At 47.3% G+C, this 27,630-nt stretch overlaps 2 protein-coding genes across 3 annotated transcripts in view; both read right to left on the bottom strand.

Moving 5' to 3' along the window:
* Window positions 1-1,012, bottom strand: part of CHMP4B (charged multivesicular body protein 4B) — a 54,001-nt gene extending 52,989 nt beyond the window's left edge. Inside the window, exon 1 of the mRNA XM_045981611.1 lies at window positions 692-1,012. Within this exon, the coding sequence (XP_045837567.1) occupies window positions 692-881 (190 nt within the window). The 5' untranslated portion in view covers window positions 882-1,012. The remainder of the gene's footprint in view (window positions 1-691) is intronic.
* Window positions 1,013-13,847: 12,835 nt separating this feature from the next.
* The window catches only part of ZNF341 (zinc finger protein 341), a 45,916-nt gene continuing 32,133 nt past the window's right edge, over window positions 13,848-27,630 (bottom strand). For both annotated transcript variants that reach the window (XM_045981389.1, XM_045981390.1), the window contains exons 11-15: window positions 23,101-23,197; window positions 21,064-21,196; window positions 17,803-17,914; window positions 17,471-17,541; window positions 13,848-15,688 (exon numbers count right to left, since the gene is read on the bottom strand). In XM_045981389.1, the coding sequence (XP_045837345.1) occupies window positions 15,159-15,688; window positions 17,471-17,541; window positions 17,803-17,914; window positions 21,064-21,196; window positions 23,101-23,197 (943 nt within the window). In that variant the 3' untranslated portion in view covers window positions 13,848-15,158. The remainder of the gene's footprint in view (window positions 15,689-17,470; window positions 17,542-17,802; window positions 17,915-21,063; window positions 21,197-23,100; window positions 23,198-27,630) is intronic.

Here is a 27,630-nt window from a genome sequence, read left to right as displayed (position 1 = left end):
TCTTGATAAGACCTGGCTATGAGGCAACAAGCAGTGAATCACGGATCTGGAAGGCACTGGCTGATGGACGAGGGGAAAAGGAGGCCTCAAAGGGCTAGCAACTTGTTCAAGTTCGCTCAGCAGGAAAGCAGACGGAACCAGGGGTCTCCTCTCCCCCAGTCCTCTTTTCTCTCCCATCAAGGAGGCTTTCCAAGGAGAATTCTGAGTCAGGGGGATAGGGACAGGGCAGGGGCAGCTCATGGACTCCGCAGAGGGGTCAGGAGAAGGCAGGGGTAGGACAAGGAAGGACACAGGAGTTAGGATGGGGGACAGAAATGAGCCAATGAGAAAAAGACGGCAGTTTCCCGAAGGTGGGTGAGGGCAGGCCTGAGAGAAGAAGGCGGAAGAGGACGGATTACAGGGGGAACCGAGGGAAGTGCAGTGAAACCAGGGTCTGAAGGGGCCTGGCAGGGAGGGGGGAGCCTGAGGGGCAAAGGCAGGAATGAGAGTCTGATGGTGGAGGAAATCAAGGCCCCAAGAGACACTCAAGGAAGCCAGACGGGAGGTGTCTGGAAAGGCCTAAAGGGGAGTGGGACCGGGGAGAGTTCTAGGGTCGGGGCAGACCCTGGGGCGTGTCTGATGAAGGTGGAGTCCGGGCCCGGGGAGCCTTAGGGGAGCCTAAGGAGAGTCCGAGGGGACCGGGCCGACTCACCGCGCTTGTTTTTGGTGCCGTGCTTCTTGGCGGCGGTCAGCTCCTGCTCGATCTTAGTTTCCAGAAATTCCTGCTTCTTACTTAGCATCTCCTCCGTGTCCCGCAGCCGCTGGATGGCATCCTGAGGGGTCGGACCGCCCTTGCCGGCCTTACCCCCTCCTGCCCCGAACAGTTTTCCGAACACCGACATGGTGGCTGCTCGCCGCGCCGGCCTGCGCCGCCCGCTCCGGCTCGGCTCGGCTCCAGCGCCCGCTCCCGACCCGCCGCTCCCTGCCGCCGCAGGCCTCTCCGCCGCCTCCGCCCCGCAGCTGGGCCCAGCCGCGCCACCTCCCACAGGCCCCCACGCCCGGCCCGGCCGGCGTCAGAGGCAGACGCCGCTGACTACAACTCCCAAGGGGTAACGCGCCGGCCGTGCCTCAAACCTAAAGGAAGGAGCCGCATTGCACGCCGGGAGTCTATAGTCTTCCGGCTTAAGGCGCTCGTCGGCGCGTCATTTTGGCCTAGCTAGAGTCAAAGGGCGAGGTGGCATGCTGGGAAATGTAGTCCCCTCGGAACCCGTTCTGTAGAGGTAGGACAGGCAGAGTAATAACAGTATTCTTAAAAACATTAATAAGCATTATGCACATTCTGTGATCCAGGTACTACACAAAGTGCTTTACGTGCATTATCCCGTTTAATTCTCACAAGCCTATGAATCTATAAGCCTATAATACTGTTCCTATTTTGTAGTGAGTAACCAAGACTCAAAGAAACTGAGTGACTGGCTAGCTTAATTGACTAGCCCTGTCTTTGCCTATTTTGTACCTCTACCTAGAACGCCTTTCTACTCTTTATTCAGCTAACAGGTTCTTCGAAACCTAGTAGACGCTAACAGCCTTGGCACTGGAGTAAGACTGCAAGGATTAGACTTACTTGGCCAAGTTAATTTCCCTACTCTGTGTGCCTCCCTGGAGATGATAATAACAAGATCACCTCCAAGCTTATGTGAGACAGGTAATGTAAAGTGCTTATTGAGCATGGCCGAGCACTGTTGGTGCTCAAAAATTTATTCCATATTCTTGGTCATCATTATAAACACTAGTAATTAAACCAGGAGGAGACCCAAAACTTCCAAAGTGGTAGAAGAATTAAAGATTTTTTTGCCCCTGCATTTTACAGACCACTGTAGTTGTGGGGCCACAATTTATTGCTTTCCCTTGTCCTTTGCTGTCAAGAATCACTCCTCCATCCATTAACAGTAAGGCAGCATCTAATAGCCAATACTTTGCTCAAGCCCATCATTCTAATTTGCTGCTTCCAGTTTTTTATTTGGAAGCCTTGTTACTTGTCACTTAGACTTGTATGAAAGCAAAGAGTAAACCAGTTCTGAGTGAGGGTGCGAAGTGCTCTCCAATGAAGAAAAACATAGCTTTTCAAAGTCTTTTTTTATTCCTTCCTGGACCTTCCAAATATGTGAAGTTGCTTGGGAGCAGTTACAAACAGATGAGAGCTTGACTGAATTTTTTTTTAATTCTATCACATACAATTCTTCTCTCCTTCTCAGACTATGATCTACATGTAGATAAAAACATACCTCAGACGTTGTTGTTCTTATTGTAATCAACAACAATCCCAGCCTGCACATACAAGGAACCGTTCCCAGAGGATGGGAGAGTTTATTTCACCCAACTTTCCAGGTTGGAAGAAATTTTTCAAATGTGAGAGATTGCCAGAACTGTCAAGATCCACAGCATCATAAAATGTGAAACATAAGTCACACTTATGCTTGTTTTGTCGTTGAGGTATTGCAATGTTTTATAAAAATAAAAAATATAAATAAGGAGGCTTCAATCAAGCCACCTCATGGGTACAGCAACTCCTCCACATATAAGCAATCCATCCCCTCTCCTCTTATTTAAGTCATACTATAATCAGACATACAGGTAGAAAAGACTTGCTGGGTTTGAGCCATGACTCAAAGAATATATGAACAGGAGACACTAGAGGCCTTACCATCACCAGTCTTATGTTGCTGTGGCATCAACTGAGGATGACAGCAGGACCCCTCATGTCATAACATTGCAAGCCGAGAAAAACATCTTAGGGATATGATAACAGAACATTTAGATTTAAACTTGAATACCAACCCCAGTTAATTTGTATAGGCTACTCAGAATCCTGGATTAAGAAGAATTTTGGGGCTGCATCAGGACTCTCTGAAAAAAAACAAAATGTGCTGAGATCGATTTGTGATGTCTGTCTGGAGTGTGGGATAGGAAGTGGTGAAAAAGGGCAAGATGGTTGTGATCCTGGCTGAGAATTCAACTGCCTTGGTAGAAATTCATATAGTGGGCTGATTCAACGCAGGAGAGCCCTGGTTTTCCTGGATGTCATTTTTCTGGTCTCCTGGGCAAATGCACAGCCTTTTCAAGCCATGACTGACTAGCATTAAAAATTGTGTGAAAAGAATGACCTATCATTACATGCAACAACTTGGAAGATTTGCAGCTATTATGCTGAGTGAAAGAAATCAAACCCAAGCCTGTATAATTCCATTTATATAGAGTTCAACAGCAGGCAAAACTAATCTATGATGATAGGTATTAGAATAGTGGTTATCAGGGTACCTGGCTGGCTCAGTCGGCAAAACATGTGGCTCTTAATCTCGGGGTTGTGAGTTCAAGCCCCACATTGGGTATAGACATGACTTCAATAAATAAACATTAAAAAAAGAATAGTGGTGATCTTCAGGGGTGGTATAGACCAAGCAGAATGATCTTTATGGGGTGCTGGACAGGTTCTATATCAAGATCTAGTGGTATTCATGTGGATGTGTACAAATTTACCTGTCTCCATAATTAAGATCACTGCCCTTTACATACTTTATGTACTTTGCTAAATAAATGTTACATTGCAATTTTTAAAACTTCTCTGGTAAAAACAGCAACAAAAGCATACAGTTTTTATTTGTTTGCAAAGTACTTTTGCATACAAAATCTCATCTCCAACCATCATAGACCTAAGAAATAAGCATTACTATACCATCTTCATCTTACTGTTGAAGAAACTGAGGCCCAGACAAGAGAAATTTCCCCAGGTCACATGGTTAAAGACACTCAGCCATATATTTATTTGTAAGCTTCCTCAAAAATGTCGTCAAGAAAAGCTAAGTTAGGGCACTTGGGGTGGCTCAGTTGGTTAAGCATCTGTCTTTGGCTCAGGTCATGATCCTGGAGTCCCAGGATGAGCTTTGTTTGGGACTCCCTGCTCAGCAGGGAGTCTGCTTCTCCCTCTTCCTTTGCCCCTCCCCCTGCTCCTTCTCTCTCTCTGGCTTTCTTACTTTCTCTCTCTCAAATAAATAAATAAAATCTTTAGAATTAAAAAAGAGAAGCTGAGTTAGTAAAACTCATAATAGGTTTCAAATTGTGAATAATAAAAATTCCTCTGAAACTTGGTCTCATGTAATTATATCACATCAAATAGAGGATTTGCTGATTTTTAACTGTAAAAGAACAAGAGAAGTATATCCAATACTCCTTCCTGATAAAAACGCTCAACAAAGTAGGAATAGAAAAGAACTGCTCAATCTGATATAAAAGATCTATGAAAAAACCCACAGCTAACATCTCACTTCATGGTGAAAAACTGAGCTTTCCCTCTCAGTCAGGAACAAACAAAGATGACTGCTCTCATCACTATTTGACCTTGTACTGGAGATTCTAGCCAGGACAATTAAGTGAAGAAGAGAAATAAAAGGCATCCAGATCAAAAAAGGAGTAAAACTATTGGGGCGCATGGGTGGCTCAGTGGGTTAAAGGCCATGATCCCAGGGTCCTGGAATAAAGCCTCTGCCTTCAGCTCAGGTCATGATCCCAGGGTCCTGGGATCAAGCCCCACATCGGGCTCTCTCCTCAGCAAGGAGCCTGCTTCCTCTTCTCTCTCTCTCTCTGCAGGCCTCTCTGTCTACTTGTGATCTCTGTCAAATAAATAAACAAAATCTTTTTTTAAAAAAGGAGTAAAACTATTTTTATTTGCAGATGACAAGCTCTCCTATATAGAAAACATAAAAGAATACACAAACACACACACACACACACACACACACACACACACACACAATTAGAGCTAAAAACAATTTGGCAAAGTTGTGGGATACAAGGTCAACACAAAAATCAGTTATATATTTGGGGTACCTGGATGACTCAGTTGGTTAGGCATCCAACTCTTGATTTCAGCTCAGGTCATGATCTCAGGGTCATGAGATCAAGCCCCACGTGGGGCTCAGTCAGGCTCCACAGTGAGTGTGGAGCCTACTTAGGATTCGCTCTCCCTCTCCCTCTGCCCCTCCCACCTCTTGCATGCTTTCTCTCTTTCTCTCTCAAAAAAAGGAGGTTGCCTGAGTGGTGGACTCAGTTAAGCATAGGAGTCTTGGTTTTGGCTTAGGTCCTGATCTCAGGGTGCTGGAATTGAGCCCTGCATTGGGCTCCAGAAATCTGCAAAAGCTTCTCTCTCCCTCTCTCTCTGCCTCCCTTCATGCTCTCTCTCTTTCTCAAATAAATAAATCTTTTTAAAAATCTGTTGTATTTCTATACATTAGCAGAGAATAATGTGAAAATGAGATTAAAAAAACAATTCCATTTATAATAACATCAAAAAGAATAAAATACTTAGAAATAAATTTAACCACAGAAATGCAAGTCTTGTACACCAAAAAGTACAACACATTGTTGAAAGAAATGAAAGAAGACCTAATTAAATGGAAATACATTCCATGTTTGTGGATTAGAAGACTTACTATTGTTAAGGTGGCAACACTTATTACTTATTAACACAAATTAATCTGTATTCAATACAAACCCTATCAAAATCTGAGCTTCTTGGGGCTCCTGGGCGGCTCGGTGGGTTAAAGCCTCTGCCTTAGGCTCAGGTCATGATCCCAGGGTCCTGGGATCAAGCCCTGAATTGGGCTCTCTGCTCAGTGGGAAGCCTGCTTCCTCCTCTCTCTCTCTGTCTGCCTCTGCCTACTTGTGATCTCTGTCTGTCAAATAAATAAACAAAATCTTAAAAAAAAAAATCTGAGCCTCTTTTTTTGTAGGAAATGGATAAGCTGATTCTAAAATTCACATGGAACTGCAAGGGGTCCTTCGTAACCAAAACAAAGTTGGAGGACTCACTCTTTCCAATTTCAAAACTTACTATAAAGCAACAGTAATCAAAATAGTGTGGTACTGGCATAAGAACAGATATATAGATCTATGGAATAAAATTGAGAGTCCCGGAATAAGCCAATATATCTATGATTAGTTGATTTTCAATGAGGATGCCAAGACCAGTCAGTAGGGAAAGCATAGTCTTTTCAACAAATGGTGCTGGGATAACTGGATATTCAAATGCAAAAGAAGGAATGTGTACCCCTACCTCACATCATATGCAAAAACTGACTCAAAATGGATCAAAGATCTAAATGTAAGAGCTAGGGACACCTGGGTGGCTCAGTCAGTGAAGTGTCTGCCTTCAGCTTGGGTCATGGTCCTGGGGTCCTGGGATGGTGCCCCACACATTGGGCTCCCTGTTCAGCAGGAAGTCTGCTTCTCCCTCTCCCTCTGCTGCCCCCCCCTGCTTCTGCTCTCTCTCTCTCACACACAAATAAGTAAATAACATTTTAAAAAAGAATAAAAAATAAATGTAAGAGCTAAAACTATAAAACTTAGAAGGAAACACAGATATAACCTTTATGACCTTTGATTAAGCAACAGTGTCTTTTTCTTTCTTCTTTTAAGATTTTATTTTTTGAGAGAGCACAGCATGCATGAGGAGGGAGAAGGGCAGAGGGTGAGGGAGAAGCAGATTCCCCACGGAGCAGGGAGCTGGATTGATCCCAGGATCTCAGGATCATGACCTGAGCTGAAGGCAGAAGCTTAACCAACTTAACCAACTGTTATCCTTAGGCAACAGTTTTTTAAATAGGTCACCAAAAGCACAAGGAACAAAAGAAAATATAGATACATTGAACTTCCTCAAAATTAAAAACTTTTGTGCATCAAAGTACACCATCAAGAAAGTGAAAAGAGGGGCTCAATGGGTTAAAGCATCTGCCTTCGGCTCAGGTCATAATCCCAGGGTCCTGGGATCAAGGCATCTCGGCTCTCTGCTCGGCGGGGAGCCTGCTTCCTCCTTTCTCTCTGCCTGCCTCTGCTTACTTGTGATCTCTGTCTGTCAAATAAATAAATAAAATCTTAAAAAAAAAAAAAAGCACTGAATTGTACACCTTAAAATAGTTAAAATGGTGAATTTTGTTATGTGAATTTTATTTCAAAAAAAAAGTGTGTTGAAATAAAGAAAGCGTATTTTGGAGCTCACCACACAAACCTAGATTAGAACTGAGGTTCTGCCATTCAACTATGTGGCAAGGTGCTCCATCTGACTCAGTTTCCCCAACTGTGAAAGACACTATCCTCTTTACCAGGCCATTCTGAGGATTCAGTAAGAACGTAGGTAAAGGATTTGCTACAGACTATGCATCCAATAAATATTTAGAAAATAGAGGCACCTGGGTGGCTCAGTGGGTTAAAGCCTCTGCCTTCGGCTCAGGTCATGATCTCAGGGTCCTTAGATTAAGCCCCCGCATCGGGTTCGCTGCTCAGCAGGGAGTCTGCTTGCCCCTCTCTCTCTGCCTGCCTCTCTGCCTACTTGTGATCTCTCTCTCTCTCTCTCTCTGTGTCAAATAAATAAATAAAATCTTCAAAAAAAAAAAAAAAGAAAGAAAGAAAAAGAAAATATGGGACTCCTGGGTGGCTCAGTCAGTTAAGCCACTGCCTTCCGCTCAGGTCATGATCCCTGGGTCCTGGGATTGAGTCCCGCATCGGGCTCCTTGCTCAGCAAGGAGCTTGCTTCTCTCTCCACATCTGCCTGCCACTCTGCCTGCTTGTGCGCTCATTCTCTCTCTCTCTCCCTCTGACAAATAAATTTTAAAAAATAAAATAAGATAAATAAACAATAATAGTAACAAGAAGAAGAAGAGCTATCACTGACATCTGTGGGCCCTCCCTGGGAGTCAGATGGTTTACAAAGAATATTTCATGACTTACCTGACTATAGCCCTATGAGGTAGATACTGATTACAGCTGAGGAAACAGAAGTTTAGAGAGGATGAATGACTGGCCCAAAGTCATCCCATTACTAGTGACGTGGCTGACAAAATCTTTATTGAGTACTTCATGCTAAGTAAGACTCTGACCTGAGCGTTTACATCTATCATCTCATTTAGCTCACACAACGGCATGAGGTGGACACATTATTGTCCCCATTGTATTTGTTTTATTTTTTTTTTTAAGATTTTATTTACTTACTTGACAGAGAGAGAGAGGGAGAGAGCACAAGCAGGAGGAGCAGCAGGCAGAGGGCAAAGGGGAAGCAGACTCCCAGCCAAGCAGGGAGCCTGACATGGGGCTCAATCCCAGGACCTGGGATCATGACCTGAGCCAAAGGCCGACTCTTAACCAACTGAGCCACTCAGGTGCTCCTGTCCCCATTTTATGCATTAGGCACTAGAGAAACAGAGAAGTTGAACAGCTTGCCCCAGGTCACACGGCTTGCAAGGGCCAAGTTGAGATTCTTACTATAAGGACAACCTTTTGAACCCCTATGCTACACTGCCTTTATCCAAATGAATGGATAGAGAGATATGCACAAGTAAACACAAATAAATGAAGTGTGACGAGCCTGCAAGCAGGTATGACCTGCCTGGGGAACAGGGCAAAGTAAGCAGTAGGGGTAGGAGTGACCCAGCAGAACCTGAGAGAGGCAAGTGGGGAGTGGGCGGAGACTGCGCTGGAGGGGTCCCTGCACTTGAGCCAATGGTGGGTTCCAGCGCCCACCTATTCCATACCTACTCATCTGAGCATGTGTAGGCTATGCAACAGGCACTGTGCCCTAGAGGGTCAAATGTTTCCTTCTTAGTAAGGCTTTTCAGGCCACCCTATCTCATGCTGCAACCTGCACACACCTCCCCCCCAGTACACACTCACACTACTCGCCTCCATTTTTTTTTTCTACAGTACTCATCACCTTCTAACATATTATGTAACTTGCTTATTTGTTGTTTATCTTCTGGTTCTTCCAGAGACGATCTCCACAGATCATTATTTGTCTGGTTCACAAGGTATCATCAATGCCTAGAATTATGCCCAGCACATAGGAGGCACTTGATAAACATGTCGAATGGGTAAATGAATGGGCTGAGGTAGCAGTGACTTGGGGGGCAGGAAAACTGGGTTTGGATTTAGGCTTGTGTTGATGGACCTTGGACAAAACCCTTTCCCACTCTGGGCCTCCTGTTATTCTCTGTGAGTCTATGAAGGGCACAAGGCCCTGAAGTTGGGCCTTAGCCCCTGGCTTCAGGATTCCGTGCCTGACCACCATACACAAGCCGCCGTTGGTGAGCAGGGGTTCACCCCCAACCCTGAGGGAGAATCTGCTCAGACTACCGACCTACAGGACCTGAGAATCCACGGGTGTCATTTGCTGGCCACCTTGGGGGTTGGAAGCATCCGCAGCTACCACCTCCACTCCAGCCTCCAAGGGAGACAAAACTGGTCCAACCAGTTCTCCTGGACCGCACCAGTACCTGCTGTGTCCACTGAGATTTCCAAGCCGTTGCCTCTGTCTTTTGTCCCAGATATTCTCAGCTTCTTTTTTTTTTTTTTTAAGATTTTATTTATTTTATTTGACAGAGAGAGATCACAAGTAGACAGAGAGGCAGGCAGAGAGAGAGAGAGGGAAGCAGGCTCGCTGCTGAGCAGAGAGCCCGATGCGGGACTTGATCCCAGGACCCTTAGATCATGACCCGAGCCGAAGGCAGCGGCTCAACCCACTGAGCCACCCAGGCGCCCCTCAGCTTCTTAAAACAAGGAAAATGGAGCTTTATAGGGCTTCGGGTTAGCCCTTTCTGGGCCCACATGACAGATTCTTCCTGAGGGAAACATACGCTTGGCCTCCATGGAATGGGAAAAGGGGATGGATGGGTGGAGTGGGTCTTGTTCTCTCAAAGTGCTGTTGTTGGTTCACTCAACAAATATTGATCAGGCAATTCCTGAGCAGTTCTAGACATTGTAGATGTATCAGTGAACAAAACAGAGAAGTCTTTGTCCTTGTGGACCTTTTGTTTTTAATGAGAAGAATGGACAATAAAAATGTCTAATAGAATGTCAATGATGATTAATAAAAATGAAGAGGAAGGGACTAGAGTGTGATGAGGGTGGGGAGGGGTTATTTTAGATAAATTGGCCAGGGAAGTCCTGAGAAAATAACTTTTGGACAAAGGTAAATAGAAGGAGGGGGCCAGTATTAGGAAAATCTGGGGGAAGAGCATTCTAGACATCCCCACACTAGAGGGTTTTAAACAGGAAAGTGGGGTCACCTGGGTGGCTCAGTGGGTTAAGCCTCTGCCTTTGGCTCAGGTCATGATCTCAGAGTCCTGGGATCGAGCCCCACATCAGGCTCCCTGCTCAGCAAGGAGCCTGTTTCTCCCTCCCCCTCTGTCTGCCCCTCTGCCTGCCTCTCTGCGTACTTGTGATCTCTCTTTCTCTCTCTGTCAAATAAATAAATGAAATCTTAAAACAAACAAACAGGAAAGTGGCATAATCTGATTGGGACTCTAGAAAGATTCCTTGGGATGCTGTCAAGAGAATGGATCTTGGAGGAGAGAGAAAGAAAGCAGGGAAACCAAAGAGAAGGTTGTTGCAATCATCCATGCAAGAGAGGCTGGCAGCCTGAACAGGGCAGTGATGGCTGAGAAGAGGAAAAGTGGTTGGAGTCTTGGAGGAATGATTAAAACAACAATAACAACAAAAACCAAAACCTTGGCTTATCAGAGCCAGTGAGCTTTAGTGATCCTAAGACAAGGCAGGAACTTTGGAGTCTGTCAGTCCTGGGTTTGAAGCCCAGCTCCACACATTCTGACTGAGAGTTTCTGGGCAGGTTGCCACACCTCTCTGAGCCTTGGTTTCCCTATTTATAAACTGGATGTGATAGGAGAGCTTGCTTCCAAGGGTGTTTTGAGGACTCAGTGACATGTAAATAAGACAGATCAGAGAGTTTGGCACTTAATAGGCAGTAAAGTTAGCTATGACTCAACTCCCCACATTTATTTATTTTTTTTTTTTAAAGATTTTATTTATTTATTTGACAGACAGAGATCACAAGTAGGCAGAGAGGCAGGCAGAGAGAGAGGAAGGGAAGCAGGCTCCCTGCTGAGCCCACGTGGGGCTCGATCCCAGGACCCCGGGACCATGACCTGAGCCGAAGACAGAGGCTTTAACCCACTGAGCCACCCAGGCGCCCCTCCCCACATTTATTGATAGAGAAACTGAGGCGGGTTAGCTTAGAGGCAAACAGAGGACAGGCGGTGGGAGGGAGAAAAGAAAGCACTATTTATAGGGTTCCTCAAATTATATACACAGGTCCAGAGAGAAAGTTAGTTCAGTAGGCGAGGAACATAAAAAAATCATGGGACGCCCTCTGGCCATCTTATTTTCCTACTCTCAAAAGACATGGGAAATTAGAAATATGTCTCTAAGACAGATCATCACTGACATTCAGCTGCAAAGTCAGGGAGACTTTAGAAAAGAACAGGAACCGTGGCACCTGGAACACGTGTGCCCATTGAAAGGGGCGGCTAGGTCAATTCCCCCGAACTGCTGTCTCCCTATGCCCGACATCCTTATTTTCAGCAGAAGTCAGAATCCAGATTTTCATATGAAATCTCCCATTTTTTTTTAAGATTTTATTTATTTATTTGACAGAGAGAGAGATCACAAGCAGGCAGAGAGGCAGGCAGAGAGAGAGGAGGAAGCAGGCTCGCTGCGGAGCAGAGAACCCGATGAGAACCCGATGCGGGGCTCGATCCCAGGACCCTGAGATCATGACCCGAGCCGAAGGCAGCGGCTTAATCCACTGAGCCAGCCAGGCGCCCCGAAATCTCCCATTTTAAAAAAGATTCTATTTTTAAGTTATCTCTACCCCAAATATGGGCTCAAACTTATAACCCAAAGATCAAGAGTTGCATGCTCCACCAATTCAGCCAGCCAGGCACCCTGAAATCTCCGTGTTGTTTTTTTTGTTTTGTTTTGTTTTGAACTTGCTTTTTTCTTCTTAAGTAGGCTCCAAACCCAGCATGGAGCTCACTGTAGGGCTTGAACTCACAGCTTCTGGATTATAGGAACCCAGCATTTTTTTCTCCAGCTTTTTTTTTTTTTAATTTATGGAACCTAGTGAATTTTTTTTGAACCTAGTAAATTTTTATATATTGCTCTTGCTATTATTTCAGCATTCTTGCCATTATTTCACCCTTTCTGATCCTTACAGTTTCTTTTTCTTGCCTTATTACTTTGGCTAGACCTCCAACACAATGTGGGAATCACGACAGCAGGCATCCTTTTCTTACTCTTTTTTTTTTTTTAAGATTTTTAAATTTATTTATTTGACAGAGAGAGAGATCACAAGTAGGCAGAGAGGCAGGCAGAGAGAGAGGGGGAAGCAGGCTCCCCGCTGAGCAGAGAGCCCGATGCGGGGCTCGATTCCAGGACCCTGAGACCATGACCTGAGCCGAAGGCAGAGGCTTTAACCCACCGAGCCACCAGGCATCCCCCTTTCCTTGATCCTGACACAGAGGTAATATATCTCACTTTTCACCACTGCGGTAGGTTTTTAATTTTATTATTTTAAAATGTTGGCTTTTTTTTTTTTTTTTTCATTGTGAAAGCTGAAGTCTGTCTGTAGGCTGCATTCAACTCACGGGCTGCCAATTTGTGATCTCTGCTTTCCCTGAATTCTCTGTCTGAATTGTGGTAACCTTATTGGGTAGGTACTATTATTCTCACCAATTTAACATATGAGGACACTGAGGTTCAGAAAGGTGAAGTGACTTGCCACAGCCACATACCTGGGAAGGGACAGAGCCAAGATTCAAACCTAGCTCTGCTAGATGTCAAAATCTGTGGGACCTTGGATGCTCAGGACAGCCTCTCTTTACACTCTACCCTCTCCAGCAACTTGGGGGGGGGGGCCTACGGGGTGCTCTGGAATCCTGGAGCAGCTCTGTTGTCAATTTTGAGTGACCCTCGACCAAGGGTCTTCCCCTTCCTGGGCCTCAGTCTCCCCATCTGTCAACCTAGGAGGGATGTAGCTACAGGAGCCCCAATATGGTCCCAGTCTCCTTCCCTGCAGTCCAATTATGTATCTATCAAATATTAGGCCTTGATATGTCACTTGTTCTGTGGCCTGGGTCTGCCACATACTGCTATGTGATTTGGGGCTGCTTAACCTCACTGTACCTTTTGCCTCAACTCAGGTTTAAGATGGAATTAAAAGTAGCACCTACCTCCAAGTGCTTAGGACATGCCGGGCATGGCATAAATGCCTAGTAAACATGAGTCCTCATGATTATTGATAAATGTACATGATGTGTACATTGACAGGAAAAGACAGAAATATAACTTAAGTAGTTTTATTAGGATGGAGACATGGTTCTTAACATTTTCTTTAATGTCACAATTTTTTAAAACGTTTAATGACTCCTCCATTTTGTAGAGAACAGTCTAAATTCCTCAACCCAACATCCAATGACATCTCTGATTCAACATCAACTTATATTTCAATACAGCAAAGTGGCTAATGGCACATGGAGGCAGGCCACCCCAGCCTGAATCCCATCTCTGTGACTTACTAGCTGTGTGAGCTTGGGCAAGGAGCTCTGCCTCTCTGTGCCTTTGTTTCCTCATCTGTAAAATAAGGAAATTAACAATTCTCACCTAATGGGGCTGAGGTGGTATGTGCAGTGTCCATCATGTGGAAGCTCGAAACATGTAAGGGATTATTATGATCTAACCACTACCCCCCAAATCTCTGGTCATCCTGATCCATTCACCAGCCCCAGAATCATCCTACTTTGAAGGCTTTGCTCATGACTTTCTCTTCCTGGCATGCCTTTCCCTATTTATCCATCCATCAAAACATCCTGTGTCAAGGACCAGCTCAAATGTGACCTCCCCTAAAGAGACCTTCTGTCCTCACCAGCCCCCCTCTGGCCTTGAAGGCTGGGTGCACTTCAAGTTCTCACTACCTCAGCTGGATACCACTTCCTCATTGCTCCTTCCTCTTGCATCATACCCTTCCTGAGGGGAAGCTGGGCTTGCTCTGAGCTACAGCCCAGAGCCCCAGCACAGATATCTGAGGGACGTACCAGCCAGCCTTCAAGGAAACTCATCAAACTGAGTCCAACAGCTCTGCTGCGTCCTGCCCTGTCCCTTCTTGGGCCTCAGTTTCCTCTCCTATCACTGAGGCAGTGTGGCTGTGAATAGAAATGAGGAGACCCTGGTCAAGGCCCCTTTTCTCTTCCCTGCCTCCCAATAAGCCTGGTTTGCTTCCCCCCTGGACTAGCTGGGGAGTGGGGACAGAGTGCTGGCAGTGGGGGCAACTACAGATTTTAGAGGCCTGCTTGCCATGGACCTCTGGCTCTGATCAGAGTTTCTGATGTTGAAGGGTTTGGGGCAAGGCCCAGGATCCTGCATTTTTCCAAAGTGAGTATAAACCCCTTCCATGGCTATGTTCTGAAACGTGGGAGCACCGAACCTCTCATGGCTAACGGGGCAGCATAGCTGTGGGCAAGGGGCCACGGCCCTCTCAGTCCCCACACACTTTGGAGGAGGGAGTGCTGCCACCTAGGGGCAAAGAAAGAAACTGCCAAGGCTCGAGCCTGAGCCATTGGACGCATTTTGATAAAAATATTTGAGCGCTTTCCAAGTGCCAAGCACTATGCCAAGTCCTTTGCACATTTCATCATACTGGGTCCCCATGACAGCCCTACGAGGTCAAAATGTCATAAGCCCCACTGGACAGAAGAGACACACAGGGCTCAGAGAGGTCAAGTGACATACCTAAGGTCACACAGCAAGTGAACAGCAGCACTTAGATTTAAGGCCAAATCAGGCCGATAGCTGTACTCTAACTATGACACTCAGTGCTGCCTAAATGCCTACATCACAGAGTCATCTGCGGATACCCTGTGGAACCGTACACGAAAAGGTCCAGCAGATAAGGGCTCTACCCATTTCAGGCCTCCAGAAGAACAGCTTGACCAGAGGCCACACTGAGACCGCCCCGAGGAGGGGCGATCGGGACCATTCTGTCTTCTCTCTTAGGTGGGCTGACACCAGGCTGGACCAGCCAGACCCTGGGCTGCTGGCTTGGCCAGCTCTCTTACCTCCAGTGCCCCTACCTGGGAGCGGTAGGCAGCCTTGCCTCACATTCCAGAATGCCACAGACCTAGCCAGCAGAATAGGAGCCACAGCTGACTGGCCACAGGCAAGGGTTCATAAATGACATTCCAGAAGGATTTTGGCCAATGGCTCGCTTCCATGGGGAAGGATCTCTCATCGGCCCCTGAGGCCTAGCATCAGGCCGGACTCTGGGAGCAAACACCGCGGGTCCGTCACTCTGAGGCCTGGATGTAGACAGGCACAGCTAGCATGGCACATGGGCCCTCGGCCCCGGCCTGCAGCTCTGCCAGCGCCAGGTTGGAGCCCAGGCTCTCTGCATGTCCGGGCACTACCAGCTCCGGTTCACCCCCCACTGTGCCACCCACCACGATGGACAGCACTGCGTCTGGCTCCGAGAAGGGCGGCTTGCCTGGGGCAGCCTCGGACACTGACCCAGCCCCGGTGTCCTTCAGCTCCTCCAGCCCCAGCGGGTCGGGTAGGGGGGTCACCACCTTACGCCCGCCACTGCTGCCACTGCGGGGTGCTGCCCTCCTCCGGGAGGGCCGCCGGGCTTGCAGGTCCTTATCCTTCTGGGGGCCAAGACGGCAGCGGTGATCTTTGAGGTATTTGTGTCGGGAAAAGCCCTTGGCACAGCCGGCGCAGCGGAACTTGTAGTTGCCGGTGTGGGCACGCTGGTGCTCCGCGAGGTGGGCGCGGCGGCTGAAGGACTTGCTGCACAGGGCACACTTGTGGAGCTTCATGCCTGGAGCGAGGGGAAATCCGTGAGAGGCACCCCGACCCCTTAGTCTGCAACCGCACCTCCGCACTACGGATAAAACACAGTCTCTCGGCTTGCCTTTGGAGCACGTGTGCGATCTGGGCTCTGCTCCTGCCAGTCTCATCTCCCACCTTTTCCCAACCAGCCACAGCTGCTCTCCTCAGGCCACCAAGATGGCGCCTGCCTCTGGGCCTTTACACTTGCTATATCCCCTCTGCCTAGAATAGCATGCTCTGCCCTGAAATCTTGGCTAACTTAGCCCAGGTCACCATTATCTTTCTCCTCTCTGGTCTGTCTGTCTCACCCTCATCCCCCCAGACCATCCCTGCAGGGCAGGTAGAGATGGCTTCATGAACTACACAAAGGATCCTGACATTCTGTGCTCTGAACCCTCCAGTGACTCCCCAAGTCTTCCACAAAGCCCTTCACCACTCAGCCCCATTCCCTCCTTCCCCCCAGCTGCTCTCAGAGCTCCATGCCTCCCACTCACCTTTCCTTGTCTTAAACATCCCCCCTAGCCTCTCCCCTGCCTCAAGGCTTTACACTTGCTTCCTCCTTCTGGAAGCTACTCGCTGGCTCTTCTCATCCTTCAGGAGAGATCTGATGTTGCCTCCTCCAGGAAGCCCCCCGATATCTGCTTCATTTCTTTCTCTGCCCCATCTTTCTGTTTATTCCCTTCTTTGTACTCTACATACTTCGCTGTAAGATACTGACTCATTTGTTGTTCATTTTCAATCTCTGTCACTAAATGCAAAGCTTCCCCAGGGAGGCGGGGCCGGGGGGGTGCTCTGCCCATCTGATTCCGCCCCATCACCCCCGAGTCTGACACGTGATAGGTTCTCAATAGTCACTCACTGAGTGAATCACTGGTGCCTCCACGTTATCATGAAGTCAACTCCAGTTCACACTCGACCTGAGCCATACTCCCCTCACCCTCCCTGGGAGGAAGGCTCAGAGAGGGGCAGTGACTTGTATGAGGCAATGCAGCAGGACAGAGGTAGTACTAAGAATCAGACTCATGGCCTCTGTCTTCAGTCCTCAACTCTCTACTCTCCCAGTTTTCAAACTTCCCTTAGCCACTAAATCCTTTCTGTAAACCTCTGGTTTTTAACCAGGGGTGGTTTTACCCCTCAGAGACTTTGGCTTGTCCTCCAGAGACATCTGCGGTTGTCCTAGCTGCAGGGAAGATGCCACTGACATCCAGAGGGTAGAGGCCGGAGGTACTGGGAAACATCCCACAATGCATAGGGAGGCCCCCGGGACAAAGCATCAGCTACTGGGAAATATCAAGAGTGCCAAGAAACCATGTTCCAGACCCAACGGTATGTGGAAAGCCAGCCGAGCTGCTCTGGGGAACATAGCAGCACCCCAGGAAGTGCCATAGAGCCCCTGGAAAGCTGAGGAGTGGGGTGGAGAGCCCTGCTCCATGCACCAGCTGCCCTGCTCTGCTGAGGGCACCAAGGACCCTGCTGGAATCTGATTTCCCTCCATGACTGATCCACATCTCTATCACACTGGGCATGTCTCTGATTTACAGCTATCTCCTCTCAGGCAAGCTTCCCCCTCAGCCTAGGGAACTATGTCTGACTTACCTCCATAGGACCCTGAGGACTCTAATGCAGACGTGGCTCATAGTTCACATGAGCAAACGTCTGTTGGCTGGACTATACCAGGCAGACATAATAAGCTTCATGGGATGCGCCTGCTCTTTCTAGGAGGCCCGCCCCAGTGGTTCAGACCCTCCTGGTAGGTCTAGTAGTCACTTACCGGAGTGGGAGAGGATATGTGCCTTCAGCTTGTCTGGCCGGTTGAACTCTTTACTGCAGCCCGTGTGTGTCCTAGAACCCAAAACCACTGGTCAGGGGGAGCTCACCAGACTCGGACTCTCTTGCTGGTCTCTGTGCTAGCCCTGGGCATGAGGGACTCCCTGTCTACCCCAAAGGCCAGGCAAGGAAGCAGGGTGGGGAGTGAGGCGGGTCAGATAGCAAGGCCCACGACAGGATAAAAGGAGAGAGGCCCTTCAGAACCTCGGCCCTGACAATTCTCTGTCCCACTACTGGGTAATTCGGCCCCTCCCACTCATGCCAGTCTCCACTCACGAGAAGGGGCATTTGTATTTCTTGAATGGCTCATGGATCAACATGTGCCTCTTCAGTTTGTCCTTACGGTTGAACGCAGACTCGCACACTGAGCATTTGTAGGGCTTCTCACCTGTAGGAAGAGACACAGATGGGGGGTGGGGACTGCGAGTCCCATGAGATGGAGTCTGAATAGGGGGTACACTAGAGGACAGCAGCCCCTCTACGGAAGTGGCCTAGGAGGAAACAGCCTCTCCCATTCCTCATGACTTTGTTTCTCAAAGAAGAGGGGCCTATTTCAGATAGGGCAGTCAGGAAAGGCCTTTCTGACGAGGCAAGAGGGGAGAACTGGGGTGGTAGGGGAGCGAGCCACGATGGAAATTGGAGTCAGGGTCCCAGGAAGAAGGAAAGGTGGGAGTGTGTGGTATGTCGGAAGAGCAGTGGGGAGGCCAGTGTGGCTGGAACAGAGTGGGGAAGGGAGAATGAGGCAGAAGGGGAGGTCAGCAAGACAGCCAGGCCCAACAGGAAGGGCCTGCAAGGCCTAGGTTTTTACTCTGAGTAAGATGAGAAGCCTCCAGAGGGGCCGAGTGGAGCAGGGACAGCTCCGACTTAAGAGTGTCACGGGCTCCCTCTAGCTGCAGGCGGAGAACAGACTGGGGGGGAGATGGGAAGTACCCAAGAACAGACCATGTCAGGAAAGCGGAATCGGCAGCCTTTGCCAGTGGGTTGACTGTGGGGTGACTGAGGGGAAGGGAGTCAAGACTCTAAGGTGGGCCTGAGTGATGGGTGAATGGTTGTGGCATCTACCGAAATGGGGGCCACCACGGGAGAGAGAATTATACTTTATCTAATGGAATCGTAATCGTTGCCACAAACTATGAAGGAAGTACTAGGTGAGAAAACTGAAGGTCATGGTCTATACCTAGTGAGCTAAGAAGCCAGCCCAGCAGTGTGATGCAGGGTCTGCCTGAGTCACCCCACATCGGTTGCAACAGAGCCTGGTGGGGACCAGGAGAGGGGAGGAGAGCAGCTCTCACGTGACAGAGGTCAGGGGTCGTAACCTGTCCTGTGGAAAAGGGCTGCCACTGGGCTGTTTTGATTTCCTGCCATTATTTCCTCCCTGTTCTCCCTCTGGAATGAATAAAGTTCTTTTGAAAAATGCCAACCCAGTGATTAAGGAAATTCTGGCCCTTATAATGGAATGCTCTGCAGTCATGTGTCCAGATTAGTGTCCAGTTGTGTTTCCTGATCTGGAAAGAGGCTCCTGAGGTCATACTGCTAGTGAGGAAATAAAACTGTAGAACAGCTTAAGACAATCCCCCTTTTGTTAGAAAAGACAAAACCCTCATATTCCAAAACAGCCCTAGCCACAGGTGGTTGTATATACACAGAAGATGCAGGGAGAGAGCTGAGGGCAGGTACATACCAAAACGTCAGTAACAATTAGGATTCGAAGAGGCAACCTGAAGTTTTACCTTATATACTTCTATGCTGCTTCCATTTTTTAAATAAGCATGTATTACTTCTGAATAATTTTTAAAACTATAAAGAGAGTAACTTGGTAATATCTATCAAAATTACCAAGCATATACTTTTTTTCTTCTTTTATTATGATAAAATATACATTAAAATTCACCTTTTTAACCATCTTTAAGCGTCCATTTCAGTGGTATTGGCTACTCTGGCATGGTTGTGCAATCACCAGCACCATCCATCCCCAGAACTCTGGCATCATTCCAAACAGAAACTCAGTACAATACTGCAAATACATTGGAACCTAGCATTTCCACTGCAGAATACACAACTACAGACATACTCCCAAAAGCATGCCAAGGGGACACACACAGCATTTTGTGTACAAACTAACAGCTGAAAATAATCCAAGTATCCATCCCCAGGAACTGGTTAAATAAAAAAATGGTAACTAAAGGGCGCCTGGGTGGCTCAGTGAGTTAAGCCTCTGCCTTTGGCTCGGGTCATGATCTCAGGGTCCTGGGATCGAGCCCCGCATCAGGCTTTCTGCTCAGCGGGGAGCCTGCTTCCCCCCTCTCTCTACCTACCTCTCTGCCTACTTGTGATCTCTCTGTCAAATAAATAAATAAAACTCTAAAAAAAAAGTAAACACGGAGGAATTCTATGCAGCTGAGAAAAAGAAGGTACTGCTAGAAGCACCTCCAATGTATACCGATGAGTGAAGAAGAAAGGTACATAACAGAGTTATAATATTCGCTCCATTATGTAAAAGTAAGCAAGTGTGTCGCACAGATACAAAATTAAACCAGAAGGACTTGGACTAAAGCCGTTACCTGCAGTCATCTGCAGGGAGGGGAATTGGGGATACTTTTCAAACTGCAAGTTACAACCTGCTGGTGGTTATTTTAACAACTAAAATTAAACACAATAGAAAATACTGTTTTACGAAATTTCTGTTTCAGTGTATGCTCTGCATATAAATGTGTTTCCTGGATGGTAGTATAAAATATATTTTTTGCCATAGGTCATAGTAAAAAAAAATTTTTAATATTTGGATTATCCATTTGAGGTGAGGGGATGGAGTTATTTTCTTTTTTCTTATTTGTTTTTTAATTTCTTTTTTTCATATTTGCTTTTGTAATGTCAAGGATTTTCTATTCAGGTTTTTGCAACCTTTGGATCCTTTTAAATGAAAATTTTTTTTAAGTAATAATCTTTTTTTTTAAGATTTTACTTATTTATTTGAGAGAGCAAGTGCACAGAGGCAGAGGGAGAAGGAGAGGCAGACTCCCTGCTGAGCAGGGAGCCTGATGTGGGGCTCAATCCCAGGACCCTGAGATCATGACCTGAGCTGAAAGCAGATGCTTAAGCCCCTTAAGTAATACTCTTTTAAAGATTAAAAGAGAATAAAATGTCAATGTATCTCAACTGGGGAACCAAGGAGGGCGGGTTTCTGCCCAGGTGTGGATGGGAATTTTGCAGGGAGAACAGCACCTCCACCCCAAGGGGCTCAGAATGGTCTGAGTGGGCTGTCAGGGGGCAGAGCCAAGGGTTCCCCCACCAGCCTCCAGAGGTACATCTCCACTCTAGTATTGGTGGGAACTCCTCGTTCACTTGAGAGGGCAGCTTGCTAGGGGGCCAGAAAGGAGATGAGGAAAGAGTGGGAAGGAACTGGATGGGGAGGGAGAAGAGGGCTGGAGAAGGACGGGATAAAGGGCAGAGGGGGATGGGAAGGGGAAAAGAGAGGGAGCTGGGGGAGCGGGCAGGGGGCTGGGCAGGAGTTGGGGGTGGGGGACCCAGGGCACGCACCTGAGTGGATGTGAGCGTGCAGTTTGAGGTAGTGCTCCCGCCGGAAGAACTTCTTGCACACCTGGCACTTGAACCTGCCACCACTGCCGTGGGTGGGCAGATGGCGCCGCAGGTAGCGCTCACAAGGAAACACCTGGCAGAGGAGAGGAGCTGGCCTTAGTTAGGTCTGACTCAGCAGCCCTCACCACCCTCTGAGCTTAAGGGGCCCCTCATTTCCCGCACTTACGGAAACAATTTCCTTTCTGCCCACCAGGGGTCAGGGATCAGGGCCCAGTGTCAGGCTTAGCTTAGAACCCCACGGCTCCCACGACTCCCCCATAACGCCTGCTCTGAGCTCCTGCCAGCCTGCTTTTACTACCCAGGAGGCCCTTCTCTCGTGGCCTGACAAATTTCCACTTGGCCATCAAGACCCAGCCCAGGTGTCACTGCTTGTGTGAAGACCTCTCTGACTGTCCAGTGCCACACAGGGCCATACAAACCCGACCCCTGAATGTTCATATATGTTTTATTTATTTCCTTGTTTGTTACTTAAAGTAAACTCTACCCCCAACGTGGAACTCAAACTCACAACCCCGAGATCAAGAGTTGCACACTCTACCACCTGAGCCGGCCGGGTACTCCTGTGCATCTAGGTTTTTAAAGTCGCCATCTGACCCCTTGAATCATAACCTGTGGCTTAAATGAGATCCCTATGAGGGCAGAGGAGCTTTCATTCACTGCCACAGGGCCTAGGTCAAATGACACACATGCAAAACAATGAATGACAAAATGATAACAGAACGGAAGAAACTGAAAGAAAAGGTAACGAAGAGCCGGGAAACACGGAAGCCAAAATCTCCTTCCTCTCCGGCCTTAGGAAAGGCATTCATTCATTTTTTCATTCATTTGTTACAGAGAAGTAGTCAGAGTTACAGACCCAACTACCTAGTAGCCCCCACCACCACCCCATGTCCTAGCTGGGAGAGCTTGCTGCACCTCAGTTTCCCCATCTATAAAATGGGAAGAGTAGTGGTATGCTTCCTAGAGTTAAATGACTCAATGCAGATCAAATGCTCCGATCAGTATCTGGCACGTGGTTCTTGTTCAATCCATGATACCTTTTCTTTGGAACACAAATTCCAAAGCCCCAAATTAGGCTATCTGCATAATTAGAAACACCTACCATGCGGCTGACATGCAACCAGGGCTGTCCTGGAAAATCGACGTGTAAGGCTATGAGAAAATGAGTAGACTAGAGAAACCAGTTAAAACACCAGGCGGTGGGGCGCCTGGGTGGCTCAGTGGTTTAAGCCTCTGCCTTCGGCTCAGGTCATGATCTCAGGGTCCTGGGATCGAGCCCCGCATCGGGCTCTCTGCTCAGTGGGGAGTCCGTTTCTCCCTCTCTCTCTGCCTGCCTCTCTGCCTACTTGTGATCTCTCTCTGTCAAATAAATAAATAAAATAAAAAAAAAAAAAACAAAACACCAGGCGGATGCAATCAGCGGAATCCAGACTTCAGAAAACTGCACAGGACTAATGGCCCAGTTTCTTCAACAAATAAATTAAAAGAAAAGAAAAAAAAAAAAAAGGAGCACTGGTGGGCACCTGTTGATGAACAGAAACTTTGGTTGTATCCAGTGGCTGGAGTGTGTGGACCTGATTCAAACAAATAACCCTGACAAAAATTATGATGTTTCTGAGACAATTAGAAATGAGAACATCAGGCTTTAGCGATGGCTTTCAGATTCACTAGAAAGAAGAACCCACAGCAAGAAGGATAGTAATAGGTCAGGAAGCTGGAGGCTGCTGTGCCGAGGCTGGGCCTGGGCCCAGGAGATGCCTCACCCCACGTTGGCACAGCCTGGCTGGGCCGGGCCCAGCGGCAGCTACAGGAGGGACACATGTTCTATCCAGTGGCTCAGCTGGGCCATGCAAGGCTCGCCCTCTGCAGAGGTGAAGTGTCGTCTATGGAGATGAGCCTAGGAGAATGGGAGGTATTTGCTCTACCACCTCTCACCCCCCCATCATGGCCCCAGGGGGAAAGGACAGTGGTACCCACCTTCTGGCAGTGAGGGCAGGGGAAGTTGTGAGTGGCGGTCTGCAGGTGGTGTTCCAGGGCCTCGGGGGTGGAGTATTTGTTGACGCATTTGACACACCTACATGGGAAGGAGCAGGAGAGGGGACACAGCAGTGTGAGGAGGCCGGACTGGCCCAGCACCAGCCATTCTCCTCCCCCCAGGGCAACAGTGGGAGGCAAAATTCTACACTTAATTCATCCTTTTCCTTTCCAAAAAAAAAAAAAAAAAAAAAAGGGAAGGTCAAGAGGCTTGAACTCATGATCCTGAGTTCAAAAGTTGCACGCTCTCGGGGCACCTGGGTGGCTCAGTCAGTTAAGCCTCTGCCTTTGGCTCGGGTCATGATCCCGGGGTCCTGGGATAGAGCCCTATGTTGGGATCCCTGCTCAGTGGGGACTCTACTTCTCCCTCTACCTCTGTCCCTCCCCCCACCTCTGTCTCTCCCCCCCGCTCATGCCCTCTCTCTGTCTCTCTCAAATTAAAAAAAAAACCTAAAAAAAATTAAAAAGTGACATGTTCTACTGATTGAGCCAGCCAGGCGCCCCAGAGGGAGTCTTTGATGAAAATTTGAAAAAAAAAAAAGAAAGAAAGAAAATCAGACCATGTTACATCCTTGCTTAAAAGACCCCACCCTGGCCTACAAGGCCCTAATGGCTTGATGGCTCCTACCTCTCAGACTTCATCTTTCTCCATGGCCCACCCCACTCTGCTCCAGCTACCTTGGCCTTCTTAATATACCCTGAACACACCAAACTCTCCAGCCTCAGGGCCTTTGCACCTGCTGTTCCTGCTACCTGGAACACTCTCCCCCAAATATCCCCTTGGGTAGCACTTTCTTATCCTTCAGGTCTCACCTCAAACATCACCTCCTTAGAGATGCCTTCCTTGAGTACCGTGTCCCAAGTGGTCCCCTATGGCCCAGCCCCGGGCACTCCCTACCCAGTTTTGTTATCTTCTTAGCACTTATTATCTATAATTATTATTTATGTGCTTACTCGATTTGATCTCTTTCACCAGCAATGGGGCTCTGGAGGCAGGGACCATATCTGTCTTATTCATAACCTGATTTGAGCACCAGTGACAATCTATTATGTGAAAGAGTCAGACAGACAAGGATCCAGGCCTGGGCCCTTCTTGTTTCTGACCCTCAGTTTCCTCATCCACAAAATAGGGTAGGAATTCCATATGGACACGCCTCTTGTTCATTTTTAAGACTGTCACAAGAGTCAAAGGAAACAAGTGTGCCAAACAGCTCATTAATCACGAAGCATTAAAAACGTGGTCTCCACTCTTAACATCACAGGCTGGCAAGCCTTCGAAACAGTTTCAGGTTGCAAGCTGCTCTGAAGAGAAGATCCCTCCAGTTTCCCAACCATAAAAACATCTGCCAGCAAATGGACCCATTTATAATGAGGTTCCAGTGAGAAATGCTCCAGGTCGGAGGGTAATTCATGCTAAAAATAGAAACACGGGCCCTGACATCTGTACACCAGGGCCACCATGGGAAACGCACAGGCAGGCTGCACCTGTGGTAGGCCCAGGGGACCTCCTCAGACCACACTCTGCAAACCACAGGCTAAATGCCTCCAGATGGCAAGAAAGGAAGAGCAGTTCAGGTGGGAGCAGAGCTACCGGGTGGGGGGTCAGGGGGGACAGAGACGTTCCAAGCTGGTGAGGTAGGAAAGGGCAAGAACTCCACAGGTCTCAGCGGTGAGGAGACACAGATTTCTGTGGGAGGTAGTGTAGCAGGAACCATTAAAATTAAAACTTCCTGCCAGAAATGCCACCCCAAGTCATCCAAGGTGACATCCTCAGCATGGGGGCAAACCCATGTTATGTGCCTGCTGATATAGTGTGCTGAGGACAGAGCGTTACTTTCTGATATTTTCTGCCAAGAGGGCCAATCCTGCCTCTAATCTGAGGTCAAATCGCACAAACCCCAAGTGAGGGCATTCTACAAAATAATCGGCCTATCCTCTTCAAAAATACCACGGTCATGGGAGACAAAGACCAAATGAGCAGCTGTTCCTGCTTAAAGGAGAATAAAGAGACACGATCTAACGCAACCTGTGATCCTGGCTTGGATTCCAGGCCAGAAAAAACATTTACTTTGTCTATAATGGATGTTATTGAAACAACTGGAAATTTCTGGATGAGGTCTGTAGGTTAGAAAACAGAACTGTATTGATTTAAATTTTTCTTTTTTTTTTTCAAAGATTTTATTTATTTATTTGACAGATCACAAATAGGTAGAGAGGCAGGCAGAGAGAGAGGAGGAAGCAGGCTCCCTGCTGAGCAGAGAGCCCAATGCGGGGCTCGATCCCAGGACTCTGGGATCATGACCTGAGCTGAAGGCAGAGGCTTTAACCCACTGAGCCACCCAGGCACCCCTGATTTAAGTTTCTGATTTGATAACTGCACAGTGCTTCTATAAGAGGTTGTCCTTCTTTCCAGAAAATATACACTAAAGACAAAGGGTAAAGGAGCATTATGTCAGCAAATTATCCTCAAATAGCTCAGAATATAATATAGAATATACGTTGAAAAATTAACATTTGGGAAATTTGGGTGAAGGGCATATATGGGAATCCTTTGTAGTACTCACGTTTTTTCTGGAGGTCTGAAATTACATCAAAGTAAGTTCCTGAAAGTGACTGTGGTATGGGGAAAGGGCTCAGGGTAGATGGGGAATTTCTTTTCACTCACGCCCTTTTTCAGTAATCAATATTGTACTATATACACATAATTATTAAATAATTATTTTTAAGAAACTTTTTAAAAACATATTTTATTTACTTATTTGACAGAGAGAGAGAGAGATCACAAGCAGGCAGAGAGACAGGCAGAGAGAGAGGAAGGGAAGCAGGCTCCCTGATGAGCAGAGCCTGATGCGGGGCTTGATCCCAGAACTCTGGGATCAAGACCTCAGCCGAAGGCAGAGGCTTTAACCCACTGAGCCACCCAGGCACCCCAATAATTATTATTTTGAAGCCCTCATTGATTAAAAAAATTGTTTTTTAATTTTTATTATTACTTTTTTTTTGGTAATCTTTACACCGAATGTGGGACTCGAACTCATAACCCTGAGATCAAGAATCACAGCTCTTCTGACAGAGCCACCTAGATGCCCCTCCCGCATTGACCTTGGACCTGCAAAATCACTTCTAGGAACTTATTTACAAGTGAGCAAAGATGTCCAAAGTTGTTCTCTGTAGTGCTGTAGGTAATAATGAAAAACTGGGAATAACCCGACTATCCTGCAATCACGAACCAGTTACATAAATTTGGCACGTACAATGGAATGATAAGCAGCCACTGAAAAGGCTGGGGCAGGTCTGTTTGTGCTGAGATGTGAAGATATCCATATTATAGTTGTAAGTGATACCGCACAGCACGTGTACAGAGTGAACCCATTAAGTTTCAGTCAGTTTGCTGGAAGTTGTGCAACATAAAAAAGGCACAATGAATTTTCACGGAAGTCTGTAACTGTGTCTGGGATGACCTGACTCCAATGTAGCCTGCGGTAGTTGTATCTACAAACATGCTCATTACAGACACAGACCAAATAACATGTACCAAGAGGATAATATGGATTATTTTTGCTTGGCAGGGTTTTGGGTTTTGTGCAATTTAAAAAAAAAAACATTTTCCTCGGGGCACTTGGGTGGCTCAGTCGGTTAAGCGTCTGCCTTCAGCTCAAGTCATGATCCCAGAGTCCTGGTATCGAGCCCCATGTTGGGCTCCCTGCTCAGCTGGGAATCTGTTCCTCCCTCTCCCTCTTTTTTTTTTTTTTTTTTTCCTCCCTCTCCCTCTTCACCCTCCACCCCTTGAGCTCTCTCTCACTCACGCTATCAAATAAATAAAATCTTTACAAAATATTTTTTTCTCTGCATTGAACATAGGTAACTTTTGTAATTAGGAAAAAAAACCAATAAATCTTATTTTTAAAAGGAAAAAGTAAATATATAGCATATATAGAGTGGCATGCATAAAATTCACTTGAAGGGTGTGGGGCTTGGGGAAGCAGCACAGATAGACCAAGGCAATGTGGTCCGAAGGTGGCAGAGCAGATGGACCAATGGGGCCCGGACACCTGGAAACCGGATGAAGCCACTACACCTGCTCAAACATTACTGAGAGACAGAAATAAATTCTCCCTCATTTATGCCACTATTATTTGGAGCCTGTATTGCATGCAGCCAAGCCTATCTAAACTGTACAAATAATAACTTCCAGCAATCACATTTATTGAGCCCCTGTGATGTTCCACGTATCATGTCTAAGAGCCTCACAGTTATCTTACCTGATCCTTGTAAATAGGCCCTATAGTTATCCCCATTTCAAAGATATGGACACTGAGGCTCAGAGTGGCCAAATACCTTGCCAAGGTCATCTCCAGGGCTTGTAGTCAGGCTGGGATTTGAGCACAGGCAGGTGGCTCGTTATCATTACCCAAAACACCATTCCACCCTTGGGTCACCCAGATGGTGGCCTGCCTCCTCAGGCCTTACCTT

Source organism: Meles meles, chromosome 16, assembly GCF_922984935.1.
Source record: "Meles meles chromosome 16, mMelMel3.1 paternal haplotype, whole genome shotgun sequence".
Taxonomy (NCBI): Eukaryota; Metazoa; Chordata; class Mammalia; order Carnivora; family Mustelidae; genus Meles; species Meles meles.
The sequence above is the reverse complement of the archived record's forward strand: the minus strand, read 5'-3'. Positions and strand labels throughout refer to the sequence as shown.